Below are 13,306 nucleotides of genomic sequence, written 5' to 3' on the forward strand. Positions count from 1 at the left end.
GTGTTCCCTGTCACTGTTGCTGCACTGTGAAGTACAAGGAGAGCAGATTTATTGTTGGAAAAGTAATGAAGTTATCACTATATATCCATCTGCTTCTTGGGATAAATAGAATGTCAAGTCACGACTATGTTGTTTTGGCTGTAACCCAATCCTTCAAGTTCCTACTGGTACAACTATGTGTTTAAGACCTAGCGAAAGTATTTTTCCACTTCATGCTGTAGGATTACACCCACATGTAAGGAATAGCTAATCAGAGTCCTGACCGGAATTTATCACTAACTAGTCTAACCATTGTATAAATAATCCTGATTGCCCTCGGAGAGGCTAGGTATTGTAAGTACGCTCCCGTTCTGCGTCTGGTTTACTTTCTGAGTTTCGATGTGTCTTTTAAAGTATTGGAGCGTTCTGCTTGTGCTGCTTTCACCATTGACGCTGGAGGCATCTGGGCCGATCCGCTGCTTGCCCTGCACCGATGAGAGGTTGGCACACTGCCCACCCGTGGACAATACGTGCACAGAGGATGTGGTGAGGGAGCCCGGTTGCGGCTGCTGCCGGATGTGCGCACTGTCTCGCGGCCAGCCATGTGGGGTGTACACGACGCGCTGTGGCACGGGGCTCCGCTGTTACCCCCAGCTCGAGGAATCCAGACCTTTGGAGACACTCATGCAGGGAAGGGGCATATGCATGGAGGTAGCTGAGGTGGAAAGGATTCAAGCAATACAAGCAGGTAACCAAGAGAAATACATTTGTAATATGGCGATGGAAAATAATTTCTTTGTTATTAGTAATAACATGATACACTAGTATTGCTGCTGCTAGAATTATTAGAATAAATGGAGATAATCTACAGTTGCCGGTACAATTGGACTTTAATATCACTTAAAGATGTACTGTTGTCTTGTTTGCCCAAAATTCCTACAAAACAAAAAGAGTTTGCACAGAAAATGAATGTATCTTCATGCAAAGCCTTTTGTAAAATGTCACAATTTTGAGATGATCATATATCATAAAACCTGAAAGAGGTGTTGTGAATATCCTCCAGTGTTTGAAGCCTTGCTCTCGCTGATATTTGACCACAGGAGTGTTTGGCTTACAGATCAGGTTTCTGATGACAATGCACCTTCTAATACATGCTTCATTTGCTGCATTCCAGAGAAATGATCAGAAACACACATTTAATAAACAGAACTATGGCAGGGGACAGTGCACACAGATTGCATACTCAAAGCTGCTGAGGGCAATACAGAATCTACAGAGTGGTTTTCTACAGCTAGTTAAAAAAAAAAATCACAAGAAAGGACTATTTAATTTCATTAAAAAATCATAAATGTGTTAAAAAGGAGCTGGAAAGTGTGATATGATCTACTTCACTGCTCGCAGCAACTACATAGCTAGAATCTGTCATGTTTCTGAGTCATTTGATCTTTACCCCCTCAAGTAGTGAAATCAGTATCATACTTGTCATCATTTATATACACTTGTAAAGTTCACTCATACAGTTCTCCCTCTATGTAGACCGTGGCACAGGGAATGTTTCATGGAACAGTGCCACAAAGTCATAAGCATGCATACTAAATAAAAGAGAGAAAGAAAAGCAGATATTTTTTTTTAATATATTATAAAAAATCTTTGGGGGAGCCAAATTAGAGCCAGATGTTGGTGCTGCTTTACAAAAAATTGTTTAGAATCAGAAATGATTAACATGATGTTTCTCTTCATATTAAATCCTGTTATGGTATTATCCATTCCTGATCCCACCCCAAGTACACACACATAGCTGGAACAACACGGCATTCACCAGCATTTTATGGAATTTCTGAATTTAAGATTAAAGGTGCTGATGCATGCAGTCATTTAAAGATCTCCCCAATGATGAGGAGTTCCAAGCCTCTGTTCACTCCTGTGAAAAATTGTCAGACTCACTTGCATACACAACATTTGAGAGTTATGGATCTACCACACTCGTGAAATGACGAGAGAGGAGATATGATTAAGGATTTCCAAACCAGGAAAGTAGACTCTGAATGCCAGCAAATTCTTTAACATAATTAAGAAATGTTAAAACATGTTTAAAAATATCAGCTCACGTAAGGTTGCTAAGATTTCAAAATGAACAGCCTACTAGTGCAGTAATGCAGAATTTGTTTCAAAAGGGATTAAAACAGATTTATTGGTGAACAAAGGTATAGAGGGCTATAATCTTCAATCTAAGGACAGCCGATCTAGGTTGAGCAGGGAATGAAGGGACCAGTAGGGGCTGCTCCGCTTCCCCAGTGGCTCTATTATGTATTACCCTGTGTGGTACTGAACCATACAGGCCAGGAAAGTCCTGGTTTTAATCCCCAATTTGTGCTGCGTTAGCTGATCTCAGCTGGGAGGTAGCAGCGACATTAAAATTGACCTCACTGTCACTGGGCTAGAGAAAGGGAAGACTACACAGGATTCATGCTCCTGGTTGCCATATAGTGGAGATTTGGTAGGTATGGAATTAGGCTTGGCTCCATTGCCTATCATGGTCATTTAGCATCCCTCTCTAGTATGGCACATGAAAAATGGTAAGATCTGTGATTGCAGCCAGCACCATACCTCAGCATTAGTGACCTCAGGAGAGAAGGAGAGAAAACTGAGGGCAAACAGATCTGGGCCCCAATTTTAATTCCGGTCCAGTTACAAACTCACCCACTGTTCCAGAAAAGAGGCCCGGGGTATTTTAACTATTGGGTCTCATTTAAATCCCGTCGGCTGATGTCGCATCTGTTCTGGGTGGGAAGTTGGCAGGAAGCGGTGAAACATCTTGTGGCCTGGACACCACTCCTGCTCCTCCTGGCCCCACAAGAAAAGTTTTTTAAAAACTTAACTTTTGGGCCTCTTCTGGCCCCAATCCTCTTCACCACTCTGTTGGCCCTGCGGGAAGCTCACTATTTACTTCTCACTCAGTCAGTCAAGTTAAAATTGCAGGCAGGTCCCAATGGCATAATTGTTCATATGTTAAAAAAGGACCCAGACAGCTTTTGGCAGGTGTCCTCGCAACTTCTGGACAAACAAGTTAAAATTGTGATTGGTCAGTTCTCAGCGACTTCAGGGCCTGTAAGTAACCTGGGCGATTTTAACTGCCCACCTGTCTGGTTTCTGTCGGGCGGGAACGGTTTTAATCACCCCCATGGTCTATAAACAGCACTATTCCACTAATATGATGAACCAAACAACCTACTCTAATGCCAGATTGAAATGTGTCTTTATAATTAAGCTTGTATGAGATATACTGCATTTCACTGTTCCTTTTAACAAATCTTGTAAGTCTGGCTTCCTTTGTTTCCTGTGACTGGAGTGTGATTGTTAAGCAGTCATGCCATAGAATGGACCCCAAATCTCACTCATGCTGTAAACAGTTCTACAGTCAGTAATGTCACTCAGCTCCTTCTTGATTGTAACACATTTGTACTCATTGTGGTTCTCTGGTGTTCACATCATGCTTTGGTAGGTCAGTGGTTGATTTGAATATAGAGCCATACCCAATTTTGTGCAGCAGTAGCACATTATAGGTAGATCTTAATTAGCACAATTCAATCTGTTCCCATTAAGTTATTAGCATGTTTTGCTCATTATGTGTTTTTCATAGCAAAAGTATTCACTTATCAGGCATTCTTTGTGCAATACTAGGATGAATTCCTGTTGTGGAATTTCTTATTTCTTTTAACTGTAACTGAAGACTTTCTTCATTTAAATTGTTTTGTACTGTTATTGTTTTTAAGCTCCTGCTTTTTAATGGATTGGAATATGATAAGTCTTATAACCTAACATACTGAAGGTCACTGTGTGTAACTGTAGCTATAAACATAGCAAAAGGTATAAAAAGAGCAGAAGTACTCATTTAATGAGAGTTCATGGTTAAAATGATTCAGTTGACAGGAATCAATAAATTAAAATTAAAAAATTGCATTTTTAATATTTATGTTCATGTTGAGCAAATATTTCTCATCAGTTGTTAACTTAAGTGAAATCAACTGCTTTTACAGAACAGGTTGTGCAAACAGGTTTTCTGATACTGCACAGTCTACCTAGAATACACTACATGAACTGCCTAAGACCACACAACTGCATGGTTTTGCCCTATTGCCAGAGTTAAGTCATTTCAGCTGAGTTTTACAAAGCGGCTTTCTCAATGTTTCCAGTCAGTAAAAACAAGTTTCCCATCCTTTACTTGTCAACAACTTTGAGTAAGCATGTGTCTTCAGTAGAGTCATTTTTGATTGGCAGTGCGAAAACGCCCCTGATTTGCATGTGGTAAATTTTGCTTTGTTTCATTGGATGGCTGGGAGTTTGAAGTATGCATTAATGTCGCTATCAAAATAAGTCACAAGTGCTTTATGACAATGCTGTCACTGGTTCTGTTTTCTTTCCAGTAAATTGTACACATTTTCATTTGTACCAAAACATAAACCACATAGCTAAAAGGTACTCCTTCAGCTTCCTACCTAATAATGAAAGAAAAACTTGTATAGCACCTTCCACAATCTGAGGATGTCCCAAAGCGCTTTACAGCCAATGAAGTACTTCTGAAGTGTAGTCACTGTTGTAATGTAGGGTAACCGACAGCCAATTTACGCACAGCAAGCTCCCACAAACAGCAATGTGATAATGACCAGATAGTCTGTTTTTTTTAGTGATATTGGTTGAGGGATAAATATTGGCCAGGACAATAATGGGTTTAAATTAGCAAAACTTGCAGAAAAACAGAAAAGTCTTATTCATTGATAAAATGATACTGAAAATCTGCTACAGGTATTACATTCTGTGAAAGTAGGCATGAACATGTTTTTTAAATATTATGGATTTTAAAGTAAAAAAACCCAAAATGGTTTAAGGTATCTTAGTAGGTTTTGCTGCATGTATATATGGTATAGATAGATTCATGATAGCACCGATTGCACCTTTTCATTGCTGAGTTTATTGGTGAAGTATTCTGGCTTTCGGAAACCATCAGCTTTATTTGAGACTATTGAAATCAGTGGAAAAGAAAATCGGCCGAGCTGTATAACTACTGCCCAAGACCAATTTCACCCCCTACAACTCTGGACCAACACAGGACTGTCTGTGTGTCAACAATATTCGCCGTACTGACTGTGGGAGCTTTTCTAACGAAATGCAGCAGTTACGGCAACCAGTTATTTGTTCAACATCAGTGCTGGACTAACAGTATGATTTTCATGGTTAGCACTGTCATTCTGCAAAAGTCACCTGCAAACCAAAATGTACCTACTTTTGATAAAAGTGCAAACTGCTGATTACTGCGTGTGATTCAGTGGCATATAAACTCCGTCCTGTCTGAAGGGAGCCAGACCAGCTGGGCTCTGGTTACATTGGCCAGTACATTTGCATCGACATGCTGTGGGCTTCCATAAATTCTTCCAGCCGTAAGAGTTGTGGCTATCTTATACAGGAAGCTGTTCGAGGGTTGATGTGAAGCTGTCATGCATGTTTGTGAAATGAATGTTTCCTGTCAGCAAAGACTTGAGAAAGGGTTAATTGATTACTTCTTTCAGTTCAAACTCAACATAGTTCTGAGTTAATCATCACCTCATCTTGTCTACCTCAGTTAGTCATTTAACTGAACCTTTCCCGTTTTAAATTTCCCTCAGGGTACAAATGGCTCTTTTATTTCCCCCAGTCTTACAATCTCCACATTTCCAGTGGGCCAGTCGGCAGACGTGAGGTCTCCTCTGAGGTCTCTACAGATATCACTGGATATCAGCACACAAAAACAATTAGCAGACACCTCTGTCCCTGATGTTTCTTCTCTGTGGCAACATAAGCAATTCGGCAACGTGGGAGGTGAAACTTGCATCCCTCCCTCCCCCGTTTGTTATTGGCTCCAAACATCAGTATTGCAATGAGCTGTGCCACTGTGCTAAAGAAAAGCTTTCCGGTTTTCAATTTTCCTTATGCAAAGTAAATCTGACTCCCAAAATATTTGTAACATTTAATTGTACTTTGTTCTTAATTGTAATGAGGCAATCGGATGCATACGTAGCTCCGGTGTTGATTTAGTGAGTGGACGGTGTATAATTGGGGCAGCATGCCCGAGGACGGCACAGAATGCCACTCTGCGATCAGGCACATTTTGAGAGCAAATGGCTCTTTTGTGTGTTTTCCTCCTATAGGTTTGAAGTCCTTGCAGATAGATTTAAAGTACGTGTAGGTGCAATTTTGTGTGTTCAGCACGAATGTGTTAATGATTTAAAATGCGCGCTGCTTTGAAAGCCTCAACAGCTTTTTTTCCAAAATTGCTTGCTTGAAGGAAAACACTGTACCACTATCAGATGTAGAACTTTATTTTGCTGCAATACTTGTTCATTCAGGATTTTTGCAGTGTTCCATTGTATTTGTTGTTGGTTTAGGTTGTGGCCTTTTTTTGTATTTATTTGAATTGTTGATAGCTATAATTTAAGTTACCGCAATGACGTATGAGGAGAGATTGTGTCGATTGGGCTTATACTCACTGGAGTTTAGAAGATTGAGAGGGGATCTCATCGAAACCTATAAAATTCTGTCAGGCCTGGACAGACTAGATGCAGGAAGGATGTTTCCGATGGCCGGGGAGTCCAGAACCGGGGTCATAGTCTAAGGATAAGGGGTAAGCCATTTAGGACTGAAATGAGGAGGAATTTCTTCACCCAGAGAGTGGTGAACCTGTGGAATTCTCTGCCACAGAGGGCGGTGGAGGCCAGTTCATTAAATATATTCAAGAAGGAGTTGGATATATTTCTTAAGGCTAAAGGGATCAAGGGATATGGGGAGAAGGCAGGGACAGGGTACTGAATTTGGATGATCAGCCATGATCTCATTGAATGGCGGAGCAGGCTCAAAGGGCCTAATGGCCTACTCCTGCTCCTACCTTCTATGTTTCTATGTTTCTATGCAACCGCAGTTCAGAAGGTGGGCATCATTTCTGACAAAGGGTCATTGACCTGAAATGTTAACTCTGTTTCTCTCTCCACAGATGCTGCCTGACCTGCTGAGCATTTCCAGCATTTTCTGTGTTTATTTCAGATTTTCAGCATCTGCAGTATTTTGCCTTTGAATCATTTAAATATATCTTTCTATTTGTTGGTTGTGAAGAAGCAAGAGGAGGATCTGAAGAGGCATGAAATGGAGGCATACTTACATCAGAGGCGGTCTTGCCACAACACCCTCACCCAACTATCAATAATTAGGGGGATAGAGGGTAGCCTCTGCCATCACGATCAGGAGTCCAGGAGGGTGTGTTGCCTTCCTGGTACCAGGGTAAGGAATATTTCAGAGCAGCTTGAAAGGAACTTGGAAGGGAAGGGAGAAGAACCGGTTGCCCCAGTCCATGTCAGAACCAATGACATAGGAAAGAATAGGGAGGAGCTCCTGCTGAGGGAGTATCAGGAGTTAAATTTAAAAGCAGAACGTTGAGGGTGGTAATCTCTAGGTTACGATCCGAGGCACATGCTAATTGGCAGAGGGATAAACAGCTCAGGAAAGTAACTGCAAGGCTGAAAGAGTGGTGTGGGAAGGTGGGGTTCCAGTTAATGAGACACTGGCAGCATTCCTAGTACAGGAAAGAGCTGTACCATTGGCAACTGTACCCAGCTGGGACCAAGGTCATAGAAGCAAGAATAAAAAGGACTAGTGTAAGGAATTTAAACTAGTAAAGGGGGGAGAAATTTGAGAGGATATAATAGTAGCCTAAAGATAATAGAAAGAAGGGCTGAGAGCAAAGGTCAGTGTACAAAAAGAAATGAAGATAACATACATACTCAGGGAACAGAAAAGGTTATCGGAAGTAATAATAAAATACATGACAAAAAATAAGGCAGGAGTAAAATAAGACCATATTAAATTGTCTGTATAGCAATGTGTAGAGCATCAGCAACAAAACAGGGGAATTGGAGACAATAATTAAAAGTGAGGAAATAGATGTAATAGGGATAACAGAAGCATGGTACAGGCAAGACAGGATTGGTAGTTAAATATTGCAGGATATAATGTATTTAGAAAAGATAGGGAAGGAAGAAGAGGTGGTGTTGTAGCTGTGTTAATCAGAAATAGGATAACAGCAGCAGCAAGAAGGGATATAACTAACAAAGAGACAGAAACAGAATCCATATGGATTGAGATAAAGGATAGGAAGGGATCAGTCACACTATTAGGGGTATACTATAGACCACCAAACAACAACAACTTGTATTTATATAGCACCTTTAACATAGTAAAACATCCCAAGGTGCGTCACAGGAGTATTAGAAGACAAAACATTTGAAACCGAGCCACATAAGGAGATATTAGGGCCGGTGACCAAAGGCTTGGTCAAAGAGGTAGGTTTTAAGGAGCATCTTAAAGGAGGAAAGAGAGGTAGAGAGGCGGAGAGGTTTAGGCAGGGAATTTCAGAGCTTACGGCCTAGGCAACAGGAGACACGGCCACCAATGGTTGAGCGATTATAATCAGGGATGCTCAAGAGGGCAGAATTAGAGGAGTGCAGATATCTCGGGGGGTTGTGGGGCTGGAGGAGATTACAGAGATAGGGAGGGGTGAGGCCATGGAGGGATTTGAAAACAAGGATGAGAATTTTGAAATTGAGGCGTTGCTAAACCAGGAGCCAATGTAGGTCAGCAAGCACAGGGGTGATCGGCGAATGGGACTTGGTGCGAGTTAGGACATGGGCAGCCGAGTTATGGATGACCTCAAGTTTACATAGGATAGAATGTGGGAGGCCAGCCAGGAGCGCATTGGAGTAGTCAAGTCTAGAGGTAACAAAGGCAGTGGATGAGCTGAGGCAAAGGCGGAGACGGGCAATGTTATGGAGGTGGAAATAGGCGGTCTTAGTTATGCCGCAGATATGTTTTCGGATGATATTTCAGGGTCAAATATGACACCAAGGTTACGAACAGTATGGTTGAGCCTCAGACAGATGTTAGGGAGAGGGATGGAGTCAATGGCTAGGGAACAGAGTTTGTGGCGGGGACCGAAAACAATGGCTTCGATCTTCCCAATATTTAGTTGGACAAAATTTCTGCTCATCCAGAACTGTACGTCAGACAAGCAGTCTGACAATTTAGACACCGTGGAGGGGTCAAGGGAAGAGATAGTGAGGTAGAGCTGGATGTTGTCAGCATACATGTGGAAACTGATGCTGTGTTTTCAGATGATGTCACCAAGGGGCAGCATGTAGATGAGAAATAGGAGGGGGCCAAGGATAGATCCTTGGGGGACACCAGAGGTAACGTTGCGGGAGCAGGAAAAGGAGCCATTGCAAGTGATTCTCTGGCTACGATTAGATAGATAAGAATGGAACCAGGTGAGTGCAGTCCCACCCAGCTGGACGACGGTGGAGAGGCGTTTGAGAAGGATGGAGTGGTCAACCGTGTCAAAGGCTGCAGACAAGCCAAGAAGGATGAGGAGAGATAGTTTACCTTTGTCACAGTCACAAAGGATGTCATTTGTGACTTTGATGAGAGCCGTTTCGGTACTGTGGCAGGGGCAGAAACCGGATTGGAGGGTTTCAGACATGGAGTTGCGGGAAAGATGAGCACAGATTTGGTTAACAGAAGCTCTACATACAGCAGCATTACTAGTAATCATTTAGGTACACAGCCACCACAGTTCAAGGACTTTGGAGAGGAAAGGGAGGTTGGAGATGGGGCGGTAGTTTGCAAGGATGGGGGGGTCAAAAGGAAGTGAAATGAGAAATACGCAGTGAGATATATATGAAATGAGTAAAAAACAAATAAACTGGCAGGGAGAGGAAGTGAAAGGGGATGGAGTTGTTACAGTTTGTACAAGACTAATTTCTGACCCAATATGTAAGAAACCTAACACGGGAGGAAGCACTACTAGACCAAGTGGCAGGAAATGAACCGAAGCAGATAAGAGAAGTAAGCATGGGAGAACATTTAGGGAGTAAGTGTGGGAGAACATCTAAGGAGTAGTAATCACAATATAATAAGATTTAATATAATAATAATGATTGAGATAGATATAGATAGTACAAATGCCAAGGTAATAGACTGGAAAAAAGCCAACTATGAGGGAATGAGGATGGAGCTAAGGAAGATAAACTGGAGAAAATTATTAACAGACAAAGGACTAGAATGGAATTATTTGACGAGGAGATCAGGAACAATATATTCCACAGGAAAAAAAACACACTAGCTAAGAATGAGATGTCATGGTTAAATAAAGAGGTGAGAATAAAATTGAATCTAAAGAAAAAGGCAGGCACATTTACATAAACAATAAAGGCGAGGATAACAAAAGGGAATATGAGCATAGGAAGAGGTTAAAAAGGCAGTTAGGAATGTAAAGAGTTAATATGAAAATGAAATATCAAAAAATATAAAAAGGAATAGTCAATTATTCGATAGGCACATAAGTAACAAAAGGAGAATGAAGATAGGGATAGAGTCAGTGAGGGATGAGCAAGAAAAACTCACAGGAGATGAGACTGAAATGGCAACAATACTGAATAGATACTTTGCCTCAGTTTTCACTGATGAAGCTACCAAAGAGACCATGACAGCAGTAGAAGAACTCGAGCAAATATTACAACAATTAAGCTAGATAGAAAGGAAATGCCAGACAAACTGATAAAACTTAAGGAGGACACAACCCTAGGTCCACGTGGATTGTACCCATGGATACTCAAAGATACTAGGCAAGAGATAGCAATTCAGATTCAATAAAAAAAGGAATAGTACCAGAATACTGGCAAACAGCAAATGTAATGTTAATCTTCAAAAAGGGAGATAGAACTTACCCAGGAAACTACAGACCAGTTAGATTAATGTCAGTGGCAGGAAAGATGTTAGAATCTTTGCTAAAAGATCAGATAAAAACCATCTAGAGACCGAGAAATAATAAATACTCAGCATGGATTTCTAAAAGGAAGGTCATGTTTAAGGAACCGTGTTGAATTCTTTGACAAATTAAGAAAAAGAATAGATAAGGGCAATGCGGTGAATGTGGTATACGTGGACTTTCAGAAGTCCTTGGATAACGTGCTACATAGGAGACTCATGACAAAGGTTAGGGTATGCATGTTTTATGTGGACAGTAAACTGTTTGTACCCAGTATTTATGCACCAGTATTTACAGGTAAAAATTAGTGGGGAATTAAACTTCCTGTGTTATACTAAAATTGTCCCATAAGCCATCATAGCTCCTACTTGATATTTTTGATTTCAGGGATTGAACTCTCCTGCAAGCTGAAGTAAACAAAGATGACAACAAGAAGTGACAACAGATGAAATCAACTGATTTCTCTGTATTAAATTATAACAGGTTTTATTGACACCCGAGACAGGGAAGGGGGAATTCCTCATCTCATAAGTTTGTGTGGATAAGCAATTCCCATCATAATGTGTGATGTAAAGTTGGATTTTTAAATCGTTCCATGGAAAAGAAAATTGAACAGAGTGCAAAATGGCTGATGATTTTCTATTGCCCATTTTGCGTTACTGCTCAGGACAAATTTATACCCCACTGTTCTAGAAAATCCCCAAATACATTCTAGAGATGCATTGCCTTTACTACTTGAGCTACTCTGCTTCTTCCAGTCTGTGTGAAAATTTAAATCTCTCCTTATACTTCATTGTTTTTGCTACATGCTTCCCCAATCTCCATATTTATACAATCCCTCCACTACATCATTACTATCAGAAGGTCTGTAGAAAACTCCAACCAGAATCTTGCATTCTTTGCTGTTGTACCATCTTGAGCTTGACTGTTGGATCAACACATGAAAAAAAGCTTATTCTCACATATATAACCTGCATTTCAAGTCAAGTTTCCATTGCAGCAGATCCTGTCACAATGTACATATAGTAAATCAGAGCAATATTCAGATTTGTATTTTCAAATCAGAATAACTTGGATGTAGATGAATTCTGAGAATTCCCTTCAATAAGTAGTTCACATAGATAGGAACATGGGAATGCACAGGTCAAGAAAGGATAATTGCAGTCCATTTAGCCAGTCTCAAAGTTCAAAACAAACCATAGAATTCTGCTCAGTGAAAATGTATGATTTAGCACTCCCAGCGCTAGAGGTTTGCTTGCTGAATTTGGGTGTAGAAGTCAACATGACTAATCCACAGACTGCGCAATTTTCCATCCATTAAAATTAATATAGCATTCAACGGTCTCATGGGTCATTCAACACGGTTAATCATGTACTGGATGCACCTCAAGGGCATTTGGCTAAGAAGTGGAACCAAGTTATTCTAACCTTGTGTAAACCATCAACAAGAACACATTTGGAATATTAACCCTAGCATTACAAGGCTCCACTAGTTATGCAGAGCCCGGTGAGTATAAATAATAAATCTCTAGGGTGAGATTGTATTCATTCCAGAGTGCTGAAAGAGGACTAGGAAAGAGATTTGTGAAGCATTGACAATCTTTGAGAGAGAATCATTGGACATTGGGGAGGTACCAGAAGATTGAAAACAAATTAATGTGGTGCCCATATTCAAAAAGGTGACAAAACAGACATGGGTAACTATAAACGCATTCAGGTTACTTCCATTCTGTGTAAAATAATGGAATTGATTATCAGAAGTAAACTGATTATCTGTACAACAATAACCTAGTTAAGAGAAATCAACATAGATTCAGAAGGGGAAGATCCTGCCAGACAAACTTCCTCAACATCTTTGCAGAAGTGACAAACCAACTGAACTATGGTAAGCCCTATGACATGGTGTACCTAGTCTTATAAATGGCTTTTGACAAAGTTCCACAGGTACATCTAGTAATTAAACTCAAAGATGTGGGGATTTAGGATAAACCCTGGGAATCGAACATAAGAACAGGAGTAGGCCATTCAGCCCCTTGAGCCTGTTCCTCCATTCAATTTGATCATGGCTGATCTATACATACACTCCATCTACAGAGTAACTCAATGAATTAGAGACAGGTTGAAAGGTAAGAAACAAGAGCACTTATTTCAGAGTGAGTGGAAGTATTGACTGGGATGCCTCAGTACTGGGAACACTACTGTTTCTGATTTACATAAGCAATCTAGGCCGGAGTTTTCCCAGTCCCGAGCGTGCAGGATTGGGGGCGGGTCAGCAGTAAAAATCGCAGAAATTGTCAGCACGTCAGAAACCCGCTCGGTAGAGGTGGGCAACCTCATTGAAGTAATTAAATGCTTATCGAGAGACCCTTAAGAGGCTTTTATAACTTCAGGTTTTAGCTTTAACTTCTTTAAGCTACTTCTTTAACACGCACCTCAGGAACCTCACCTGTGAAGCGGAGGTGGAAGCTCAGTGGCCATTGTGCA

General features: G+C 40.8%; 1 protein-coding gene across 1 annotated transcript in view; it reads left to right on the top strand.

Moving 5' to 3' along the window:
- Positions 1-238: 238 nt before the first annotated feature.
- The window catches only part of LOC147117266 (insulin-like growth factor-binding protein 4), a 98,708-nt gene continuing 85,640 nt past the window's right edge, over positions 239-13,306 (top strand). The window contains exon 1 of the mRNA XM_085988090.1: positions 239-727. Within this exon, the coding sequence (XP_085844216.1) occupies positions 379-727 (349 nt within the window). The 5' untranslated portion in view covers positions 239-378. The remainder of the gene's footprint in view (positions 728-13,306) is intronic.

The sequence above is a fragment of the Somniosus microcephalus genome, chromosome 5 (assembly GCF_052327205.1).
Source record: "Somniosus microcephalus isolate GS21.2 chromosome 5, FLI_Smic_1.0, whole genome shotgun sequence".
Taxonomy (NCBI): domain Eukaryota; kingdom Metazoa; phylum Chordata; class Chondrichthyes; order Squaliformes; family Somniosidae; genus Somniosus; species Somniosus microcephalus.